The sequence below is a fragment of the Equus asinus genome, chromosome 2 (assembly GCF_041296235.1).
Source record: "Equus asinus isolate D_3611 breed Donkey chromosome 2, EquAss-T2T_v2, whole genome shotgun sequence".
Taxonomy (NCBI): Eukaryota; Metazoa; Chordata; class Mammalia; order Perissodactyla; family Equidae; genus Equus; species Equus asinus.
Window position 1 is genome coordinate 151,486,113 of NC_091791.1, and position 21,723 is coordinate 151,507,835.

Sequence of the window (21,723 nt, forward strand, 5' to 3'; positions counted from 1 at the left end):
CATGGCTACTACTGGTAGCCCCTACTTTTCTTCCTTGTTCCTAGCCATATCTCTCCATCTCAGTTTTGCCAGTCTCTGGGTGGAGTGAAACTGAAGCAGGTCCTTCATGTGGTGCCCCAAAAGGGTGAGGAAGCTGGTTGCTCACCCCACTCTTCCTTTCCTGGTAAGGGGAACTCCTTCTCGCTGGGAAGTTCCCGCTTGGTGCTGAGCAATGCTGGCTTTGGGGATGGGCTGATGCAGACAAAAGGAAGCTGTCTTCCTTTCCTTTTTGTGCAATTATTCTCAAGTTTTTTGTTCAACTGTGTTGCTTGACAAGAAATTTTCACATATTGAGGTATATGGGGTAACTATCAGGGTTCAAAAACTGATTTGACTTGAACTAAAGAAGCCCAGCTTACAGCCTATCAAACATACATCATATATGTGCTTTAACCATTAAAATAAGAATGCCTACTTCCCCTCCTGCAAAGCCAGTAATGCCCCATTGGGGACGCCCTGGCAGTAACACCTGCCCAAACTGGTACTCCTAAAATAAGTTCTCCTTCCCAACATCAGGGTCCTGTTGACCTGCTAATTTGGAACTGAATGCCTCCTTGAAACTTTGATGAATGTTTATCCTGGGTGTGTTCAATGTGTATTCTTTGTTCTAAAAAGGTATAAGACAGTCCTGAAAATCATGCTTCTCTGGAACACTTTCTTCTTGTCTGGAAAAGGCCCTCTCAGGTTATAATCCTCACTGCGGCTCAAGTAAAGCTCACTCATCACTCTTATCTAGCGAATGGTCATTGGTTATTTTGCATCAACATGCTGAAGTTTCTTAGGTGGACTCCAGAACTGTCTGGAGCTGTTTTTATTTGTGGATAACTTTCTAACTGTTGATCTTTGTTGGGGGATGGAGGCTGGGGTCTCTTACTCCACCACCTTGGTGACATCACTCCCAAATGTGTGTTGTTTTAAGCTACTAGGTTTGTGGTCATTTATCACAGCAGCCGTAGTAAACTAACACAGCCAGGCATTATTCTAAAGGCTTCCCTTACATGACTTTATCCACTTCTCACCTTTTCGCATGTCCTTGTTACTGCACAAAATCAGGGTTCTCTTGCCTAATGTGCATAAAAAGCCAATAAATTACGGCATCAGCCTTTGGGAAAAGAGATCAGCTTTATTTGCAAAATTGATCTGCATGGAGTTAGGGGGCATGTGCCCTCAGGTCTGTTTCCCTGATTCAGGATTTGGGGTGAAATTTAAGAGGTTAGGGAGGACAGGCTGGCACATGGAAATGCTAGTAGACAGATTTTGATTGATGAACTTCTAAACATTTATGACAGGGTTCTAGACATTTATAATGCGATGCTAAACGTTTATGATGAGGTTCTAAACTTTTATGATAGAGTTCTAAACATTTTTGGTAAGATGAGGAAGGAACTTTAACACTGATCTTCCTGAATGAGAGACCCTCGCTTTTGATAAGGGTCCAAGTTTTTTTATTTCTTTTTTTTTTTTTTTTTTTTGCTGAGGAAGATTGGCCCTGAGCTAACATTCACTGCCAATCTTCCTCATTTTTTTTTTTGGTATGTGAGCCACCACCACAGCATGACCACTAACAGACAAGTGGTGTAGGTCCACGCCTGGGAACTGAACACAGGCTGCCAAAGCGGAGCATGCCAAACTGACCAGAGCTGGCCCAAGAGTTCAGCTTTTTTTTTTTTTTTGGTGAGGAAGATTGGCCCTGAGCTAATGTGTGTGCCAAACTTCCTCTAGTTTGTATGTGGGATGTTGCAACAACATGGCTTGATGAGCAGTGTATAAGTCCATGCCCAGGATCTGGACCTGCAAACCCCAGGCCTCTGAAGCAGAGCATGCAAACTTAACCACTATGCCACCGGGCTGGACCCCAAGAGTTCAACTTTTTTTTTTTTTAAAGATTGGCACCTGAGCTAACATCTGTTGCCAATCTTCTTTTTTTTCTTCTTCTTCATCTCCCCAAAGCCCCCCAGTACATGGCTGTATATTCTAGTTGTAGGTCCTTCTGGTTGTGCTATGTGGGATGCCACCTCAGCATGGCCTGAGGAGTGGTGCCATGTCCGCGCCCAGGATCCGAACCGGCACAACCCTTGCCCGCTGAAGCGGAGTGCATGAAGTTAACCACTTGGCCATGGGGCCAAACCCGAGTCCAGCTTTTAAGTTCCAGTCCTTTGGTTCCATGAGGAGGAGGATCTTTGGTTCTGGGGTCATTTCAGGTCAAGATTTCTCCTTCTGCACATGCTCTGGCTATGTGACTTTGCAGATTTTCTGAAAAGCAATTCTTCATCACTCTGTTGATAAGATGGAGTCAGTTGAACTGGTCCTGGAGAGCCGGTGCTTACATCCTCACTAATCGTGGAGAGATGTATTAGGAAGTAGATACTGTTAAAAAACAAAATTCAGGACAGCCTTGGTGGCCTAGAGGTTAAACTCACCGTACTCCACTTCGGCGGCCCAGGTTCAGTTCCTGGGCGTGGACCTACAGCACTCTGTTAGCTGCCATGCTGTGCTGGCAGCCCACACACTGCAAAAATAGAGGGAGATTGGCATGGATATTAGCACAAGGTTTTTCCTCAGCAAAACAAATAAAAAACCCACAAAATTCAACTAAGTAAATATAAAGATCTAATTGCCTTTATGAAACAATTCATGAATCAGACAGCATCCCATCTAGCAAATAAAAGGGAGCTGCAAGGAGCCATACAAAAATGGAAGGCTTTTATAGGCGGAAGCGAGGTGGGATGCGAAACAAAAGAAAGCATTGTTTCTGGCAAGATCACTTTCCCTTAGGAGCCAGGGATGGTAGGAGTCTTATGTGGCAAATTACCTCACTAGTGCTGATTAGGAAATTCCAGACTGATTGATTTAAAATTCCCCTCCTGGGAGAGGCTGAACCTGAAATTAGGTTAGGTATTAAGTCTTGGTTTGCTGGTGTGGGGTTTAGCACAAGGGACCCTATTTTGGGTCAGTCATCTCTTTTTTAATAATACTTGCTAATTTACCATCTTCAGTTGGCCCCACTGCATGCGCCTTGTACCCACATGTGTGGAATCTCCCTGACCCATTTTATTCTGGGACATGGAGGAATCTGAAGAACCTTAAGCCTAGAGCTTCCTCTCAAACCACTCCTACACCAATCTCATAACCCAGGGTCCAGAGGAAGATGGAAAGACGTTGCAACAGGGAAAAATAATTATATTTTCATTGACTTGTTTTGTAAATCAGGATTTTTATTTTAAGTTAGGATGACGCATCTGTATTTATCTTAAGGCAGGTTGTGGTACAAGATAGATCTGTCTTACACTTCATCCGTCAGGCTTTATTCTAAGTAATATCCCTGGTTTGAACCCTGAGGATAGTCTCTCACACACATACACACACACACACACTCACACCCACACTCTCATCAAACATGGGTGAGTTCTCCCAGGAAAATCTGTCCTTTATGCAGTTGTGGGAGGAATAGAGAACAGCAGTAGTGCTGTCCTACCTCTGACATCTCTTTACTTTGACATTTTTTTTCAAGACAGTTCACTTAACATGCTTCATAGAGGCTGCAGCATGGTGATTTCTGATGGCAGATTTGGGATTGCATGCTGGCTTTGCCTTGGGTAACCTCTCTCTTCCCCAGTTTCTTCATCTGTAGAAAATAGGATGATTTCTATCATCAGGGTTGTTATAAGGATTAAAATGAGATGATGTAAGTGAAAGCGTCGTGGACACAGCAGTCATGGCACCTGGCATGCTCACAGCCCCTGATGAGAGGGAACTTGGGCAGCCATGTTGGTTCACAGTTGATTGGACCATATGTGAACATCTGATACCCAAAGTCAGACAGTTCCATAGGCTGACCAGATACTAATGATGCAGCTTAGTGGAGAAAAGTTCTGCCTAAAAAGTAGGGCAGCAGCAGCTTACTCTCTAGAACCTGAAATGGGAAATAAGAAGGGAATCAGGCAATTAGGGGCAGAAACTGAATCTGAAAAAACATAAAGAGGAAATGATACTGAACTTCTTAATCTCACATTTGTGCACCCAATGCACAGTAAGCCACACAGTGAGACATCAGTGCTTGGAGATGGAGAAAGGTTTATTCAAATTGGCCAAAACAAGAAGGTGGGAGCATGGGTTTTCTCAAATCCGCCTTAAAAAGAGAAGAAAGCATGGAGTTTTATAGAACTAAGGGGTGTGGCAGAAAGAGTTTGGGAGAAACAAAGGGGTAATCTGTGTTTCTTTCACTCCCAATAAGCCCCTGGACAATCTGACTTCTGGGCATCAATGGCAGCCAGGAGCTGGTTATCTGGTGATCCTTAAAAACATTGTCTTTCTTCTGTGAAACAAGCCCATAAATCCTTGTGACCCTCGAGTTAACCTTCAGGTTAAGCAGGAAAACAGCAAAGTGACAAGATTAACTTTTTATAACAAGGTCTAAAGGTAATGTTTTCCTTTTTTTTTTTCTTGAGGAAGATTAGCCCTGAGCTAACTACTGCCAACCCTCCTCTTTTTGCTGAGGAAGACTGGCCCTGAGCTAACATCCATGCCCATCTTCCTCTACTTTACACATGGGATGCCTACCACAGCATGGCTTTTGCCAAGTGGTGCCATGTCCGCACCCGGGATCCGGGCTGGCGAACCCTGGGCCGCCGAGAAGCAGAACGTCTGAACTTAACCGCGGTGCCACTGGGCTGGGCCCTAAAGGTAATCTTATTGAATGTTTACAGCAACCGTCAGGTACCCAGTTTCAGAAGGAAGAGGTGGGGCCAAAAGCAAGTCGTAGTTCTTGAGGAGGGCTGAGTTATGAGGAAACAGAAACTACGAGCACACAAAAGTAGTAAGGTGAAGAAAAGATATAGAATGGATGCTGAAGAATTCAGAAGTGGGGAGCTCTCCTAAGAAGCAAAGTCTGATTAGCTAAGTCACATAAATGACAGGACAGTACAGTGAAGATCCATTAACTTCTGCCACTGAGATTCCTAGAGCCATCTTGGATTCAGAAGTGTTCCTGTCCTTGGGTTTCTATGATTTGCTTATCTTCCTTATTGCCACGTGCCAATCTTAAAATAAACTCCTATTACTTGAGCTTGTCTATCAATCCTTATTTCTTGCAAAAGAGCTTCGTTAAAACAAAAAGAATCCACATGGTAATTTCATCTCATTATTTATTTACTTATTTATATTTATTTATTTATTTTGAGGAAGATTAGCCCTGAGCTAACTACTGCCAGTCCTCCTCTTTTTGCTGAGGAAGCCAGTCCCTGAGCCAACATCTGTGCCCATCTTCCTCTACTTTATATGTGGGATGCCTACCACAGCATAGTGTGCCAAAGCAGTGTCATGTTCGCACCTGGGATCCAAACCAGCTAACCCTGGGCTGCTGAGAAGTGGAACGTGCGAACTTAACCACTACGCCACCAGACTGGCCGCCCCCCTCCCCATCTCCTTTTTTAAATGGGTGTTAAAACAGTGGGGCATAAGGGAGGCAGGAGAATATCCCTGGCAAAGTGAATATCAAGAGTCATGGTAGGGGCTGGCCTGGCGTGCAGCAGTTAAGTTCCCAGGTTCTGCTTCTCGGCAGCCCGGAGTTCGCCGGTCCGGATCCCTGGTGCGGATATGGCACCGCTTGGCAAAAGCCATGCTGTGGTAGGTGTCCCATGTATAAAGTAGAGGAAGACGGGCATGGATGTTAGCTCAGGGCCAGTCTTCCTCAGCAAAAAGAGGAGGATTGGCAGCAGCTAGCTCAGGGCTAATCCTCCTCAAGAGAAAAAAAAAGAGTCATGGCATGGAGGAGAGAGAGTATTAAGGGTATTGGTGGTTGGGCAGAATCTGAGAGCATTAGTCAGTGGGTTGTGAGAGGTCAGAAGCAAAGGGTGAGGGCAGTAAGGTAGAGTAGGGTAGTTGGGGACCCAGATGCCCAAGATGGGCAGCTTTACTGTATTATCAGGGGCTGGAGCTCCTCCACCAAAGTTTTGTTATTCTCACAGTCTCAGGGTTTTGTTTTAGTAATACATGCGATCTTTAACATCTTAAAGATCAGTCAACAATTTGATATAATAAGTGCCCCTGGGCAAACAGTATACTAACTGATTAATGATCAAAAGCCTAGCTGTTATTAGGGACCAACCTGGTGGTGCAGTGGTTAAGTTCACACATTCCGATTCAGCGGCCCAGGGTTCGCCAGTTGGGATCCCAGGTGTGGACCTATGTACTGCTTGTCAAGCCATGCTGTGGCAGGTGTCCCACATATAAAGTAGAGGAAGATGGGCAGGGATGTTAGCTCAGGGCTAGTCTTCCTCAGCAAAAAGAGGAGGATTGGTGGCAGATGTTAGCTCAGGGCTAATCTTCCTCAAAAAAGAAAAAAAAGCCCAGCTCTTATTATGGAAGACTCCACCAGATGGGCCCCTCGTATCTTTGCCATTCAGAAGCTGCTTGAAAGAAACAGAAAACAAACCAACTCACTGTCACGTTTGCCCCTATGGCCTGAGTCACAGGGAAATGCGGAAGGGAGAGAACCAGGTTTCCTATCTGTGGCTTCACTGTGCCCCAGCCCAGACCCAAGTGAGGACTGAAGTCCCTGGGAGTTTGGATCCAGGTCAGCACTGGTAAATACCACCAGGCCTGGGTCCTGGTTCAGAATCAAAGCCCGTCTGTTTCCCTCAAGTGTCTTTCAAATTTTCGAGGCCCCCTGAATCTGGGGAACGACCTGTAGAACAGTACTGTCCAACAGAAGTATAATATAAGCCCTGTCTCTAATTTTAAATTATCACATTAAAAAAGTAAAAGGAAACAGGTGAAATTAACTTTAAACATATTTTATTTAAACCAATATATCCAAAATATTATGTTTAACATGTAATCAATATAAAATTACTTTTGTACTAAATCTTCATAATCCAGTGCATATTTTACACTTATGCACATCTCAACTCAGACTAGCCACATTTTAAGTGCCCAGTAGCTACATCTGGCTGATGGCTACTGTCTTAGACAGCACAGGGCTAGAGTAACTTGACTTGCCTCCTCCTTCCCATCAGGTGCAGGGATTTGAGAGGTGGACCAGGAAAGTTCAAGGGCCTTGTTGTCATGCTGATGTTGAGCTCACTGAGAAAAAGAAAGATGCTCTTCCTCTGAACCATCCTGATCTATTGCAATCTCCCTTTTCCTTCACCTCCTGAAATCAAGGACTAACGCTCTCAGAGAATTCCGTCTATATTTTATTAGAGCACCTATTTAACTTTGCCCTACAGTCAGATGTTTATGTTTCACACTCCCAAGCTAAATTACTAATGCCTTAACGGCATTTGTCTTACTCCCTGTCATCTCTCTTTGTTGTAGGTTTAGCTAGCTCTTAGTCATCAATAAATGTTTGTTGAATAAATGAATGAGACAACTCTTACAGGATTGATGAACATGTATTATGGAAGCTTTTGTTTCATCGGGCACCACCATACAACCCATTTCCTGATAAAGGGTGAAGCCAGTGAGGTCACTGTCAGTCTCAGCCTGGAAAATACTTGCCTTTATCCTCTGGGGGTCTTATACTCATGATTTCAATTCAACAAATGCCTCCTGAACAACTCCCATGTTCCAGGCACTGTGCTGGGTGCTGTGTCTGCTGCAAAGATGAGCATGAAATATCCTTGCCCTCAAGTCCCTACCTATCTAATAGGGGGCTTTTGATACACATACACAAATAATTATAATGTTAGGTTGAGTAACCTAAGTGCTATAAGTGGAATAAAGAGTCCTGTGGAGAGGAGGGCAAGAACAGGGACTTGCAAAAGAGGCTTCATGCAGACTTGTTCTTTAGGTTGATGCTTGAAGGTAGGACAGGATTTGGATAGGTGGGAATGGAAGGAGGGAAAGAAACAGCTTTTAAAAATCTGACAAATAAGGAAGAAACACAATACAGAAGAGGTGTGGTGAAAAGACTAATTAGGACAACGAAATGAAATGGACTCCAAAGAGAAGAGCAGGGTGGAAAAAATCACAACAGGGTGTCAGAGGAACAAACCCCATTAGAGGGGTGAGGGCAAGGTGAGACCAAAGAAAGAGGCAGACCATTCCAGATTGGTATATGGCAGGTTTAACAAGCAAAGGAACTTATATATGAGGCTTGTGTTAGGTAGCTGCAAGACAAGAAGATCTCCACACCCACCCACGAGAATCTTAAAAGTTTATGTAGAGGCCTTAAGTGGATTCAGTCACGTATACCATCCAGATGGTCTCAACAACACATTCTCTCAAGGCTGAGTCCTTGAAGACGGCTCCCACTGTGGGAACAGCAGGCAGCATGCACATTCCAAGGACAGGAATGGGGATAAGGAGGCTCTGATTGTCCAGGTCTTGCTCACAGGTCAACTAGTAATCACATCCTCTCAATGACCTCCTCCTACAATAGACATTCCTCCAGAGAAGATATAAAAAACAGCCAATAAAGCATGTGAAAAAACGTTCAACATCAGTAGTCATTAGGGAAACGCAAATCAAAACCACAATGAGATGCCTCTTCACACTCACTAGGATGGCTATATTCAAAAAGACAGATAATAACAAGTGTTGGTGAGAATGTGGAGAAATTAGAACCCTTATACATTACTGGTGGATATGTAAAAATGATGGAGCTACTTTGGAAAACAGTTTGGCTGTTCCTCAAAGTGTTAAACATAGTTACCATGTGACCCAGTAATTCCAGTCTTAGATATATACCCAGGAGAAACAAAAATATACATCCACATGAAACTTGTTCACAAAATGATCACAGCAGCATTATTCATAATAGCCAAAAAGTGGAAACAACCCAAGTGTCCATCAATTGATGAATAGACAAATAAAATGTGGTATGTCTGTACAATGGAATACTACTTGGCAATAAAAAGGAATGAAGTCAGGACTGGCCCTGTAGCATAGTGGTTAAGTTTGGCATGCTCCACTTCGGCAGCCTGGGTTTGTCGGGTTGGATCCTGGGCACAGACCTACACCATGCTGTGTCAGCCATGGTGTGGTGGTGACCCACATACAAAATAGAGGAAGATTGGCACAGACGTGAATCTTCCTTAGCAAAAAAAAAAAAAGGGGGGGGCAGCCCCATGGCTAAGTGATTAAAGCTCCATATGTTTCACTTCAGCAGCCTAGGTTCATGGGTCCATATCCCAGGCATGGACCTGCCCCACTCATCAGCCATGCTGTGGAGGCATCCCACATACAAAAAATAGAGGAAGACTGGCACAGGTGTTGGCTCAGGGCTTATCTTCCTCAAGTTAAAAAAAAAAAAAAGAAAAGAAGATTGGCAATGGCTGTTAGCTCAGGGAAAATCTTCCTCACACATACACAAAAAAAAACCCCAAGATAAAGTATTTCAAACAGCACAATAAAATTTCTTAAAAAAATTTATTTAAAAAAAAGGAATCAAGTACTGATACATGATATAAAATGGATAAACTCTAAATACATTATGCAGAGTGAAAGAAGCTTGTCAGAAAAGACCATGTGTTATATGATTTCATTCATATAAAATATCCAGAACGGGCAAATTTATAGAGACAGAAAGTAGATTAGCGTTTGCCTAGGGCTAAGGGTGTAGGGGAGGGGCATGGGCAGTCACTGCTAATGGGCAAGGGATTTCTTTTGGGGATGATGAAAATGTTCTAAATCAGATTGAAGTGACAGTTGCACAACTCTGTCACTATACTAAAAACCATTGAGGGGCCAGCCTGGTAGCACAGCAGTTAAGTTTGCATGTTCTGCTTCGGCGGCAGCCACTAGTTTGGATCCCGGGTGCGGACATGGCACTGCTTGGCAAGCCATGCTGTGGCAGGCGTCCCACATATAAAATAGAGGAAGATGGGCATGGATGTTAGCTCAGGGCCAGCCTTCCTCAGCAAAAAGAGGAGGATTGGCAGCAGATGTTAGCTCGGGGCTAATCTTCCTCAAAAAAAAAAAAAAAACAGAAAAGAAAAAAGAAAAGAAAAGAAAAACCATTGACTTGTACCCATTAAATGAATCAATTGTATGGTATGTGATTATACTTTAATAAAGCCATTAAAAAGAAAAAAAGGCTATTCTATTAAATTGATGCAATATGATTTAAGGTGTCATTCTTTTTATTTATTAAACTGAGTTTATTTGCAGTTTTTCACACTTCTAAGTAATAGTGTAACCAAACACTCCATTTGAAAGAACTTTTTACTAAAACTGCTATAAATCTAATAGACATGTGATGTCCCTAAGGTCACCTATATAAATTCAAGACCACAGATCTGTCAATACTTTATGGATGTAAAGGACTAGTATCTTCCACACAATTCTCACCCATAGAACAAGGTCAGTAGCCTGTTCTTAAGCCTCACTTATGATTAGTTTGGCAGTAAGAGACCCAAAATACAGTGCCTTAAACAAAACAGAAGTTTATTTCTCTGTCCACATAAAAGTCTAGAGGCAGGCAAGCCAGGGCTAGGATGGCAGATATCTCCACAATGCCCTCAGGATCCCAGGCTCCTTTCAGTCTCCTGCTTTGTCAACCTAAGGGTACAGCTCTTGCTCTTATGGTTCAAATGGTAGCTATCGCATCCCCATTCCAAGCAACAGGAGGAAAGAAATAGAAAGAAAGGGAGTGGAAAGAAAAGGGGACAAAGGGTACATGTCAGATGTCTTTAAGAAAAGTTCCTAGATGCCGTTTCTGCTGTGCATCCATTGAACAAAACGTTGTGACACAGCCATATTTAATTTCAACTGAGACTAAGAAAATAGTCTTTATTCTAGGTAGCATGTGCCCAGATAGAAATTTGGGGTTCTATCATCATGGGAGAAAGGGAAACAGACATTCAGAAATAACTAGCAGACTCTTCTGATGACTCAAAACTTATCTAATGACATAAAACCCTACCAAAAGCTAGAAAGAAAAATAATCTGGTCACAAAGGATGAAAGAAATAACATGAACTAAGAACTAAACACTAAATTAAACATTATGAGGAATGATTATGCCTAATAGCAAAAAGCACCAGAGGAGACCTTTTTGCAAAAGGGTAGAGAAATAACCAAAAGTTCTTAAGTGGAGAGAACGTTTTTTATAAGATGAGGGCCAGAGGCAATTTCCGTCAGTTACACTAAAGCAAATAAAAAGAAACAGCTTAAATGAGCAATAAGTAAAATCATACTGCTTTTCACTTCCCATCAAGACAAAAGCCTTTTAACAAAACAGTTATCTTTGCCTATTTTATTTGTTCATATGCTTCCAATTCCTGAAAGGCTTATGTTATCAACTGATTTTATTGCTTCTGGAAATATTTCAAGGATAAATATTACATCTGGCCTTTTTATATATACCTAAAGATATAATCCCTTTTGTTTGAGAATCGTTTTTGTTTTGTTGTATTTTTTATTTACTGTGTTAACACATGCATACTCTATATATCAGAAAAATACTTGAACACTCCCAAGAAATCTCAATGTACACAACTTGGTGTACATTTACTTAGTCCTTTTAACGATTAATTTAAGATCCACAGACAGGCTTGATTGCTATATAAGAGGCATAATAACTGAATGTAACTAAGATAAAGTGTTCAGGAGAGATAATATTTAATACATTTCAGGAAAAGATCATTAACATTTAGGGTTTTTTTTTTTTTAATTTACAAGTTCAGGATAGTTTAAGCACAAATACAAATATAAATATAAATAAGGAAAAGTTAAAAGTTACCGTATGGGAAAAACAGAACTTTCAAATGCTGATGCTGAGATTATTGTTAAAAATTTTGTATTATGAAATTTGAGCCATGGGAGAAAGGCCAAGGCCCACATACACCCAAATGATCCAAACACTAAAAACAGTGCATTTTCTTTAGATAATTCTACAGCTGGCATGCACTTCTAAGGAGAAAGTACAGTTTTAACAAGATGTTATCTTCACAAGTAATATATAATTTACAAATCTCCAAAATGCAATAAACGTACCGGATTCTATATAGCATGACCATATGAATAAAGATAAGAGGTTACCTTCTTGAAATCACTACATCTCAATACTATTTCAGCTTATTTAAAAGACAAGACAAGCAGGTTGGCTTGTTTCTGGGTCTCCCCTGCAGATCTGCTGTCCATTATATCTGACACAGGCTACAGCATATGCCATGTGGGAGAGTGGGGAAGCAGTGGCCTAGAAAATCAGGAAGTTGCGTTCCAGCCATGGTTCAGCCCCGAATTAGTCATCCTAGGCAAGATACCCTCTCAAGGCCTTCATTTCCTCATTAGAAACAATCAACGGGTTGGACTAGTTTTCTAAGGTTCTTTCCAGCACTGAGATTCTAAGGTGCCTTGCGAGTTCATTTCAGATGATATAACACTTGTTTATAATCACTTCTGATATATTTATTATCAGAAACTGTCCACATATGAAGTCAGAATTATTAAACTGTGTTACTCCATATTTTTCAAGCCAGAAACAGTACTTCAGAACTCAACTATAGCACTCTAACTTTTTAAAATCAAAATAAGATGACCAGAATCATAAAACTTAGCATTCACAGCATTGACCCTAGAAAAAAATATATAATAGAATGTCAAAGCAAAAAGAACATCTGACAGAGAGAGAAAGAGAGAGAGAGATTTCTTATGAAGTATATTTCAATGACAATTACTCCATAACAACGGTGCATTCAGAATTTGTGGACATAATGTTACAAGCTGGGGAAAAAGTCCAGCTCAAATGTCAAAAGACAAAGCCAAAATGATTCCGAATTTCCTAAAGACACATTTTGAGAAAGAAAGAAGACTTCTTCCCCACTTCCCCATCCCCCTGTCCCAAAGAGGAGAATTTAAAATTATGCACACCTTTGGTAATATTTTGTAACCTACGGTAATAGAAAATAAATGCCCAGATATAAGGACAATTTAACTTAATATTTTCTCTTCAACTTGTTTTTTATAGCAGACATGTTTATTTCATTTTGAACATGGTATGCCAAATATCCTGAGCTTCCAGGAATGAAGTCATGTAGCTCCCCAAGGAATTTCTTCATGGCATCAATTGATATATAACCTACAAAATAAAAAATATATATATTTGAAATCCTATAGTACTATCTGCTTTTCAGTGTCTTTGATTTATTAGAATTAAAATTTCTAAAGAATGTTTTTAGAAAAGAAGTAAAAATAAGAATTAATACCAGTGAGAAGATTCTCTCTGAAACTTGATAATCATCAGAGAACACCCTCCTTCCCCCTCTTCGCTCCCCTCAGCCTTCTACCTCCTTTTAAAACACAGATACTTGATTGGCCACTTTGACTACTGAGAGTGTGATGTCTAAGTTAGGGATGGAACATAACAGTACCTGGACCAAAATAACTGGTAAGTGTGCCTGACTTAGAGTGTGATCACTTAGAACTATTATTTGTCCAGCTAAGCTACTAACAGCACCAACACCTCATCTTCCCTAGTAGAGTAGGCAACACTTTCCCGCACTGCTAACACTGGGATAACATTCTTTAATTAAAAATTAATGGGAAAGTCAATATTGCTGCTTAGTCAGCAAAGGTTATGGGTGTGAGAAATTTTGATTTCACTAATAATCTGAAACAGATATGAGTATCAGAAAGAACACCTAGAATGGGTCATTGACCCAATGACTTTAAGCAATATTACCTTGATAGCAATTGCTTATCTGAGTGATTACATTTTATGTGTAATGTGTTTGTGGTTTATACTAAAATTGAAACCTAATTTTAAAGTAAATATTATATGAAAAAAATTCTGGTAGAACTCAAGGCTGATTGAATTTAGAACCACCATCAAAAGGACATCTATGGATATAGTTTGATTGTTTCTAATAATAGATAATAAATCGACAGTTAATAAATTAACTGAATCTAATTATATAAAATTGATTAGTATCTTTAAAGATATTTTAATTATAGTCATTTACTTCAGAAAATCTCTTGAAGCACTATTACTATACTCCATATGGTTCATGATCTTTGCCTAAAGGCTAGGTTTCTGTGTAAAATAAACTAGTGCAGAAAAATATTAATCTTTAGTTAATTGTACATATACACTATGTGAAGTTTCTAAAGATATGTGTGAGGGTAATAATTTTAAAAATAATTACTACAGGGGCTGGCCCTGTGGCCAAGTGGTTAAGTTCGCGTGCTCTGCTGCAGGCAGCCCAGTGTTTCGTTGGTTCGAATCCTGGGCACGGACATGGCACTGCTCATCAAGCAACGCTGAGGCAGTGTCCCACATGCCACAACTAGAAGGACCCACAACGAAGAATATACAACTATGTACTGGGGGGCTTTGGGGAGAAAAAGAAAAAATAAAATCTTTAAAAAAAATAATAATAATTACTACATTAATAAAAATATTCCTGTAAGTATAAGAAGGATAGGACATTTATGCATCAGAAATGGATTATTGTGGCAGTTTGAAGTAGTTAGGACTGCAGGCTGAAGTTGACAGACTCCCAATTTAAACCTGCTTAAACAAAAGGGGAGTTTACTGGAAGGACAGTGCCGTATCAACCAAGAGGTGAGGAAGGCAGACATATTGCTGGGCCTCAGAAGTAACTAGAACCCGTTCTCATGGCCGTCTCCCTGTTCTCCAGTTTTTCTCTGCACGTTAGTTTCATTTTCCTCTCTTGAGGCAAGTTGGCTTTCTTTAGGGTTAGAAAACATGGCCACTGATAACTCCTAAGTTTCATGTTTTAGGGCTATGGTCCCCTGGATAAGAATGATTTAACTTGCTGCATTCCATGTCTAAAAATCCACAGAAAGAGCTGTGAGTGGCCCAGCTCAAATCAGGTGTTCACTCCCAAAGCAACTGTTGGGGATGAGGAGCAAGCTCATGTTTCAGAAAATGATTGTTCCCATGTAATCCAGATGAACTAGGAGGAAGAAAAGAGAGTTCCTAGGAAGGGCATTCTTGGGGGAACAATTCCGTATATGTCTGTACTAGCCAGTCTCCCAGATAGCCCTGAGTGATCCCTATCTCCCGGTATTCACAAATTGGTGCAGTCTCCTCCCACTTTGTACTTGTGTTGGTCTAGCTGACCAATAGCACATAGCAGAAGCCATAGTATGGTCACTTCTGAGAGTAGATATAAAAAAGACAGTGGCTTCTGTCTTGGGCACACTCTTTTTCTCTCTTGCATTTCTCACTCTGACGAAAACAAGCTACCATGTTGTGAACAGGCCTCATGGAGAGGCCCAATTGGTGAGAACCTGAAGCCTTTGGCCAAAACCCAGCAAAGACCCAAGGCCTGTCAACAACCACATGAATGAGTTTTGAAATGGATTTTCCAGTCCCAGTTGTGCCTTGAAATAACTGCAGCCTTGCTGACAACCTGAATGCAACCTATGAAGAATGCTGAGACAGAAGTATCCAATTAACATGCTCCTGGATTCCTGGCCCTCAAAAACTACGAAATAGTAAACGTTCATTGTTTTAACCTGCTAAGTTTTGGAGAAATTTGTTACACAGCAATAGATAACTAATACAGTATCTATCATAGGTTCCCAAACTTTTAATTACCAGAACTTTTTGGTTTGAAATTTTTGACTGCAAGATATTTATAATCAGTAGTAATTTTTTTCTTTTATTAATCACACATGTACCTGTCAATCAGAACTTCTTATCATGGGTGATTACTAGTAACATCAGACTGAGAGCAGTTAATTCCAGCCAAAAGCGAAAAACAGATAAAAAAAAAAATCCTTTGATATTTTATGGGACATCTGGCAATACCTGGAAATATTTTTGGTTGTCACAAAGTGGGAGGGCTAAATGGGATGCTACTGGCATCTAGTGGGCAGAGGCCAGAGTCACCCTCTCCAACAAAGAATTATCTGGCCTAAAATGCCAATAATTCCAGGACCGAGGAACCCTGTTCTAGGGTATAGCTCCAACTTGTATTTTCTACAACAAACCAACCAATCAGTTTTATTTTAAGAGATTTAACATTCATTGAGTTGAACCCAGCCCATTTTGAGGAAGAGTCAAGTTGTAGTCACAAAAATTGATACCACTGCCTAAATTACAACTGTCATGACTACATTTTTGATTAACACAAGCTGATTTTCCCAGCAAGAAGTTACTCCTTCCCGTACAAGCAGATGGGTATGATAAAAAAACGAGGGGCCGGCCCAGTGGCTCAGCGGTTAAATGTGCACCTTCTGCTTCGGTGGCCAGGAGTTTGCTGGTTTGGATCCCGGGTGCAGACATGGCACTGCTTGGCAAGCCATACTGCGGTAGGCGTCCCACATATAAAATAGAGGAAGATGGGCACGGATGTTAGCTCAGGGCCAGTCTTCCTCGGTAAACAAAGAGGAGGATTGGCAGATGTTAGCTTAGGGCTAGTCTTCCTAAAAAAAAAAATTAAATTAAAATTAAAAAACAAAGTACTTGTCACTTCACATCAAAATTAAAGACAAATGAATTATCTCTAAAAAGTGAAGCTTTCTTCCAAGAAAGTGCTATTTAAAAATTTAATGTAGAAAGATAAAGAAAATATTCAGTTAAGCAAATAAAGAAATCAGAAAATTTTACTTTAGTTCTACCAATAAAATCAACAAAAGATTACCATAGGTTAAAATTATACTTTAAAAATTCCGACTAATTATTTTTACAGTTCTTTTTAGTTTGTTTATATAACACTGTCATTTTTTTTAACAGTCAGACAGCAATGAAACATAGAGCAGCATTGTTACATGTCCAAATCTAAGCATTTGTCTTTATTGTACGGCTGATTTTAATATTTATCATTGATCTTTTCAATATGTTATCAAAAACTTGGTAAGTCCAAATGAAAATGAGACACTTAGTACCTGATGGAGTTGCCTGAGCAAAATCAATACCAGTGATATACCATAACCATGGTTTAAGGTACCTACATTTTATCTGAATGTTTAGGCTTTGGGGTAAATCTGGGCAGCAGCCAGCTGCTTCCAATCTTAGAATTTAAGTATTTCTATTTAGTTCATTGTCTTTTGCAGTCCACAATTGCTCCTAAGATTCCCAGAATTGACTTTTCTATTATGATAGCTGGGTAGCAGTTTTCTTTGATGTCTTCAAGACTCAGCTCCAAACTACACATTGGAAGTTCTTTTTAAAAAAGTACTTTTCTAAAGACTATTTTATATTGCTCAAATGAACATAAGAAAAACATAGTAAAACAAATGGAGAGACAGAATGGTTAGAAGCGATAGTAACATGAGAGAAGACATCTGGGAATTTGTGGACTAGTTGTAAGAGGTAGTTTTGACACTGCTAAGTAAAGAGAAAATGATAAATATACAAATTATTTTTTAAATGCAATTTCAAAAACCTATGCTTCTTAAATTGCTGTGTTTTAAAAACTATTTTTTAAAAACCTCTATTTTTAAAATTATCTGTGACCTTATGAATATTACCCAGATCAAAGTATCCAAATATCCACCTCGCTCAGCACTATCCAAATCCCAGGGGCCACTTTTCAGCTGGTTCCCTTTGTTCCACCCTCTCAATGTCAGCCTCAGTTAGCTGTCTTCTCTTTATGTTGGGCACTAGGAACCCCAAGTATGGAAACCATGGACACTTGGGTGATCCATGAATGGGCTTCTGGGCATATGTGAGCCTCTTTAAATTATATGTAAAATTCATATGTTATGTGTGTATGTGTGTATGCTTAGGGAAAGGGGCCTATGAACATAGGATTCAACAAATAAGCATCAGATTCTCAAAGGGAACCATGATTAGAGTTACCCACATAATTTATCTTCCAAATTGGGCCACTTGAGAGTAAAAACTGAAGCCAGGACAACAGGCATAAACTGGGATTGTCTTGTATAAACAGGGACCCTACCTATAGACCAACGTTTTAACACAGAAAATATGGGGCCTATCTTTGGGTCAATTCTGCAGACTAATTTATTTAATGTGAGATGTCTCCTCTATTAGCACATATAATAGACGGGGCTCTACTTGCTAGGCTAGTACAACAGCTTTATTGCACAAAATATTCCCTTTTTTCTTCCCTACTTGGGTTTACTTTAAATTCTATTTTAAATTACCTGTTACCATGTTGTTCACTGGATAATTCTGAAGAGGGAAGTACATCTGCTTTTCTACAACTGGAGTCCTTATAAAACGTTTTTCTGTGCTGTAAGATGAAACATACAGAAAGTCATATTTCTATTTGTTTTTTTGGAGTTGTTTTACAAATGAGAAATTATTCTAGGCAATATATATAGTAATCTAATTGCTCTTTGATCAGACTTTAGTCTGATTGGGTGAAAATGTTAAGAGTGAACATCTTTCATGCTTATAAGTACTACAAGGGTCTGTATAGATATTTTTGCTTTTCTTGGCCACTTCACAAAATAAATATCTATTGACTATATAGAGGCCTGGGTCTTTTCCCCAAGATTCTTGAAAGCATAATAATTCAATAATACTTTATAATTAGATAAAATACGTATATACATATATAATCTTAAATATGCCAAAAGAAAAGCATAGTAGACTCTATTTTAAATGATCACAGCATTTTCTGCTATTCAGTGTTCAAATAATTGGAACTCTATTAACTAGTACTTCCATACTTCAAAATAAGTAAAAAGTGATGTCTAGGAAAACCATGAAGTATACTAAGATTTTTTTTTTTTTTTTTGAGGAAGATTAGCCCTGAGCTAACTGCTGCCAATCCTCCTCTTTTCACTGAGGAAGACTGGCCCTGAGCTAACATCCGTGCCCATCTTCCTCTACTTTATATGTGGGACGCCTACCACAGCATGGCTTGCCAACCGGTGCCATGTCCGCACCCGGGATCAGAATCAGCGAACCCCAGGCTGCGGAAGCGGAACGCGCGCGCTTAACTGCTGTGCCACCGGGCCGGCCCCCTACACTAAGATTTTGAAGTGACTTCTAAGTTACACACACAAAAAAAAGTTAAATTATTCTGAATATGGTTGTATAGTACAATTAACTATAAGCAGCTTTCAACTAAAATATCCTATTTTCTACTTGTGCCAGATAACAATGTGTACTATATTTAGACTATGTATAACCAATAGATAATACAATTATGTGAAAATAAAAAGTTCAATAATCAAAAATTGAGGTCATCCTTAAATTTATTATTTTCCAAAAAGTCTCAAGTCATACTGAGTGATAGTAAAGGCTTTATTTTCAATTTGTCTAAAAATTAGATTTCATATAAGCTTTTCTAAAAGAAACTACAGCTCAGTTAGGATGACAACCTACAAATAAAGCAAAATAGTGTTCCCAGAGAAATCAGGGACTCAACAAGGATATCCATTATCATTATTATTACTTATCATGGTTCTAAAATTTCTGGCCAAGCAACAGAGTTGTGGGAGGGGAGAGAAAAAAATGGAAGACATATCTAGTGAAAAGGAAGAAGGAATACTCTCATTATTACAAACTATATGACAGTGTACCCTGCAAAGCAAGAGAATCAACTGAAACATTCTTAGAATCTTAAAGATTCCAGGTCAGTAGATATAATATAAATACCCCCAAATCAAAACTTTCCTGTTTAACAGCAATAACTAATAAAAAAATAAAATGGAAAAAATTATCCCATCCAAAACAGCAACAAAACTCATAAAAATCTAGTAATAACCATAACAAGAAATTTATGATTCTATATGTAGAAAAATAGGAAACTTTACTGAGATATAGAAAAGAAAAACAAAGAAAAACAAAAAGCATTCTCCTGTATAGGAATATTTGAAATTATAAAGACAACAATTCTTCTCAAATTTAACACAATTCTCCATAAAATTTCAAAGGGATTTCAGAGCTTAAGAAAAAAATAATTCTAAAACTCACTTGAACAGCCATGTGTTAGATCTAATAGGAGGCAAATTTATAATAGAATGAAAAAAAATCTAGGAATAATCTTAAAAGAAACAAAATATTAATATTTTTAAAGGCTATGATGCCTATTGTTAGTTGCTTCCCACAAAAGTACAAATTTAAACTACCACCAGTGTTGGTCTCATCGCATCCTCATCAATTAGTATTATTAAGAAGTCTTGTGCTAATTTAATAGATCATTAATTTAATCATTCAGTTTTAGAAATGAAAAAAACTGAGGTAAAGAGAGGGAAATTCCACATCTGAGAATTTACATTAAGAAAATTATCAAAAAGTAGAGAAAGATTTATTTTTAAAAAGATTTTTATGAAGGTGCCACAAGAGTAACCAATTGTAAACAATTAAAATATATTTTTTAAAAGGAAGTTGGTTAAACAAACAATAAGATGAAATACCATATACAGCCATTGCAAATTAAAATATCAAATAAAGTTTTTCAAAATGGGGAACTGCCTAGAGAATACTAAATGGGAAATCAAGAGACAGACCATGTATGTGGTCTAACCTCAACTTTATTTAATGTGTGTATTTGTATAAAACTAGCAAGAAAGGTATTAATGTTGATGGTGGTTATCTCCGAGTGGTGGGGTTGCTTATAATTTAAATTTTCTTTATTCTTTCTGTATTTTCCATTTTAACAAATTACATGCATTACATTTATAATAAAATAATTAAAAACAAGAAAAACAAAAATTCATGCAATTTTAAGAAGACTGGGGAACATATTGGGAAGGGAAAACAGTACAGTGATTAAGAGTTTGGACTCTAGATCAGCTAGACTTGGTTTCAAATTCAGCTTCACTACTTAAGTAATACTGGGTGAATTATTTAGCTCTCTGAAGCTGTTTTCTCAATTGTAAAAATGGGGCTAGTAGTAATTATCTATCTCATAAAGGTGTGAAAACCAAATGAAATACTGTAAACTGCTTAGCTCACAAGTGTCTTGTTTTAGCAAGTGTTCAATAATTAGTTCACCTCTTAGTGTTCAATATCACTAGTAGTATGCCAACAAAATAAATGCTTCATGAGAGCGTCAAAGCATATTTTATCTATGTTCACACTGCACCCTCTGGTGGTTCTACAAAGAAAAAGCTCTAGGCAGACACCTACCTAAGGTGTCTATTTGCATCTTTTGGCTAGTTTTCTTGTTGTTATTGGATTGGATATATTTTCCCCAGATTTGTATGCCTTCTTTGCATATTAATGAAACTAACCTTTGTCAAATGTTTTCCCCAGTGTATATTTTTCTTTTGACTTGGTTTGTGGTATTTTTATTGCCATATACAAGTTTAAAATATTTTTGGTAGTCATATTTCTCAATCTTTTCCTTTATGGCTTCTGTGTTTTGCAGGACAACCATTTCTTAAAGAGTTTATATACCTGCTATCTTTTCTAGTCAAGTAAATCACTGGAAGTTACTTTTTATTTTCTATTTCTAAGTCTTCTCTTCAAGGTCACTTAAGATAACCATTTTCTCCTCTTTTAATCCCTTAAGAATATCTTCATGGTCTCACCTCTTCCATTCTCTTTTTTTCTATCCTCTCCTTACCACTTTCTTATCTCAAAAAGCATAACAAGTAAGGTCCAAGGAGTGCTATACATAGAGACCCCAAAGACCTAGAATATGGATTCTCAAACTTAAGTGGTAGAATATCTACAAGTCACAGGACCATGAAGCAATGGTTTACTAAACTTAAAATAATTAAATACACAACTTTGTGTTAAATCAGATAACTCACAGCAAATCATAACAAACCAAATAGTATTCACAAAAGATATAAGAAAAAATTTTTGGAGAAAAACTTAAAATTGAAAAAACTGGGGGCT

At 38.9% G+C, this 21,723-nt stretch overlaps 1 protein-coding gene across 3 annotated transcripts in view; it reads right to left on the minus strand.

Moving 5' to 3' along the window:
* Positions 1-438: 438 nt before the first annotated feature.
* TERB2 (telomere repeat binding bouquet formation protein 2) overlaps positions 439-21,723 on the minus strand; it is a 29,969-nt gene continuing 8,684 nt past the window's right edge. The window contains exons 6-10 of one of the 3 annotated variants that reach the window (XR_011501644.1): positions 18,066-18,154; positions 12,024-13,062; positions 3,515-3,664; positions 2,460-2,548; positions 439-2,373 (exon numbers count right to left, since the gene is read on the minus strand). Coding sequence is in view for 1 of the 3 variants with exons in the window: in XM_044764988.2 (XP_044620923.1) it covers positions 12,920-13,062; positions 18,066-18,154 (232 nt within the window). In the remaining 2 variants the exon portion in view is untranslated. Of the gene's footprint in view, positions 2,549-3,514; positions 3,665-11,310; positions 13,063-18,065; positions 18,155-21,723 lie in introns of those variants that run through there. The other 2 variants (XR_011501643.1, XM_044764988.2) reach the window with 2 other exon arrangements.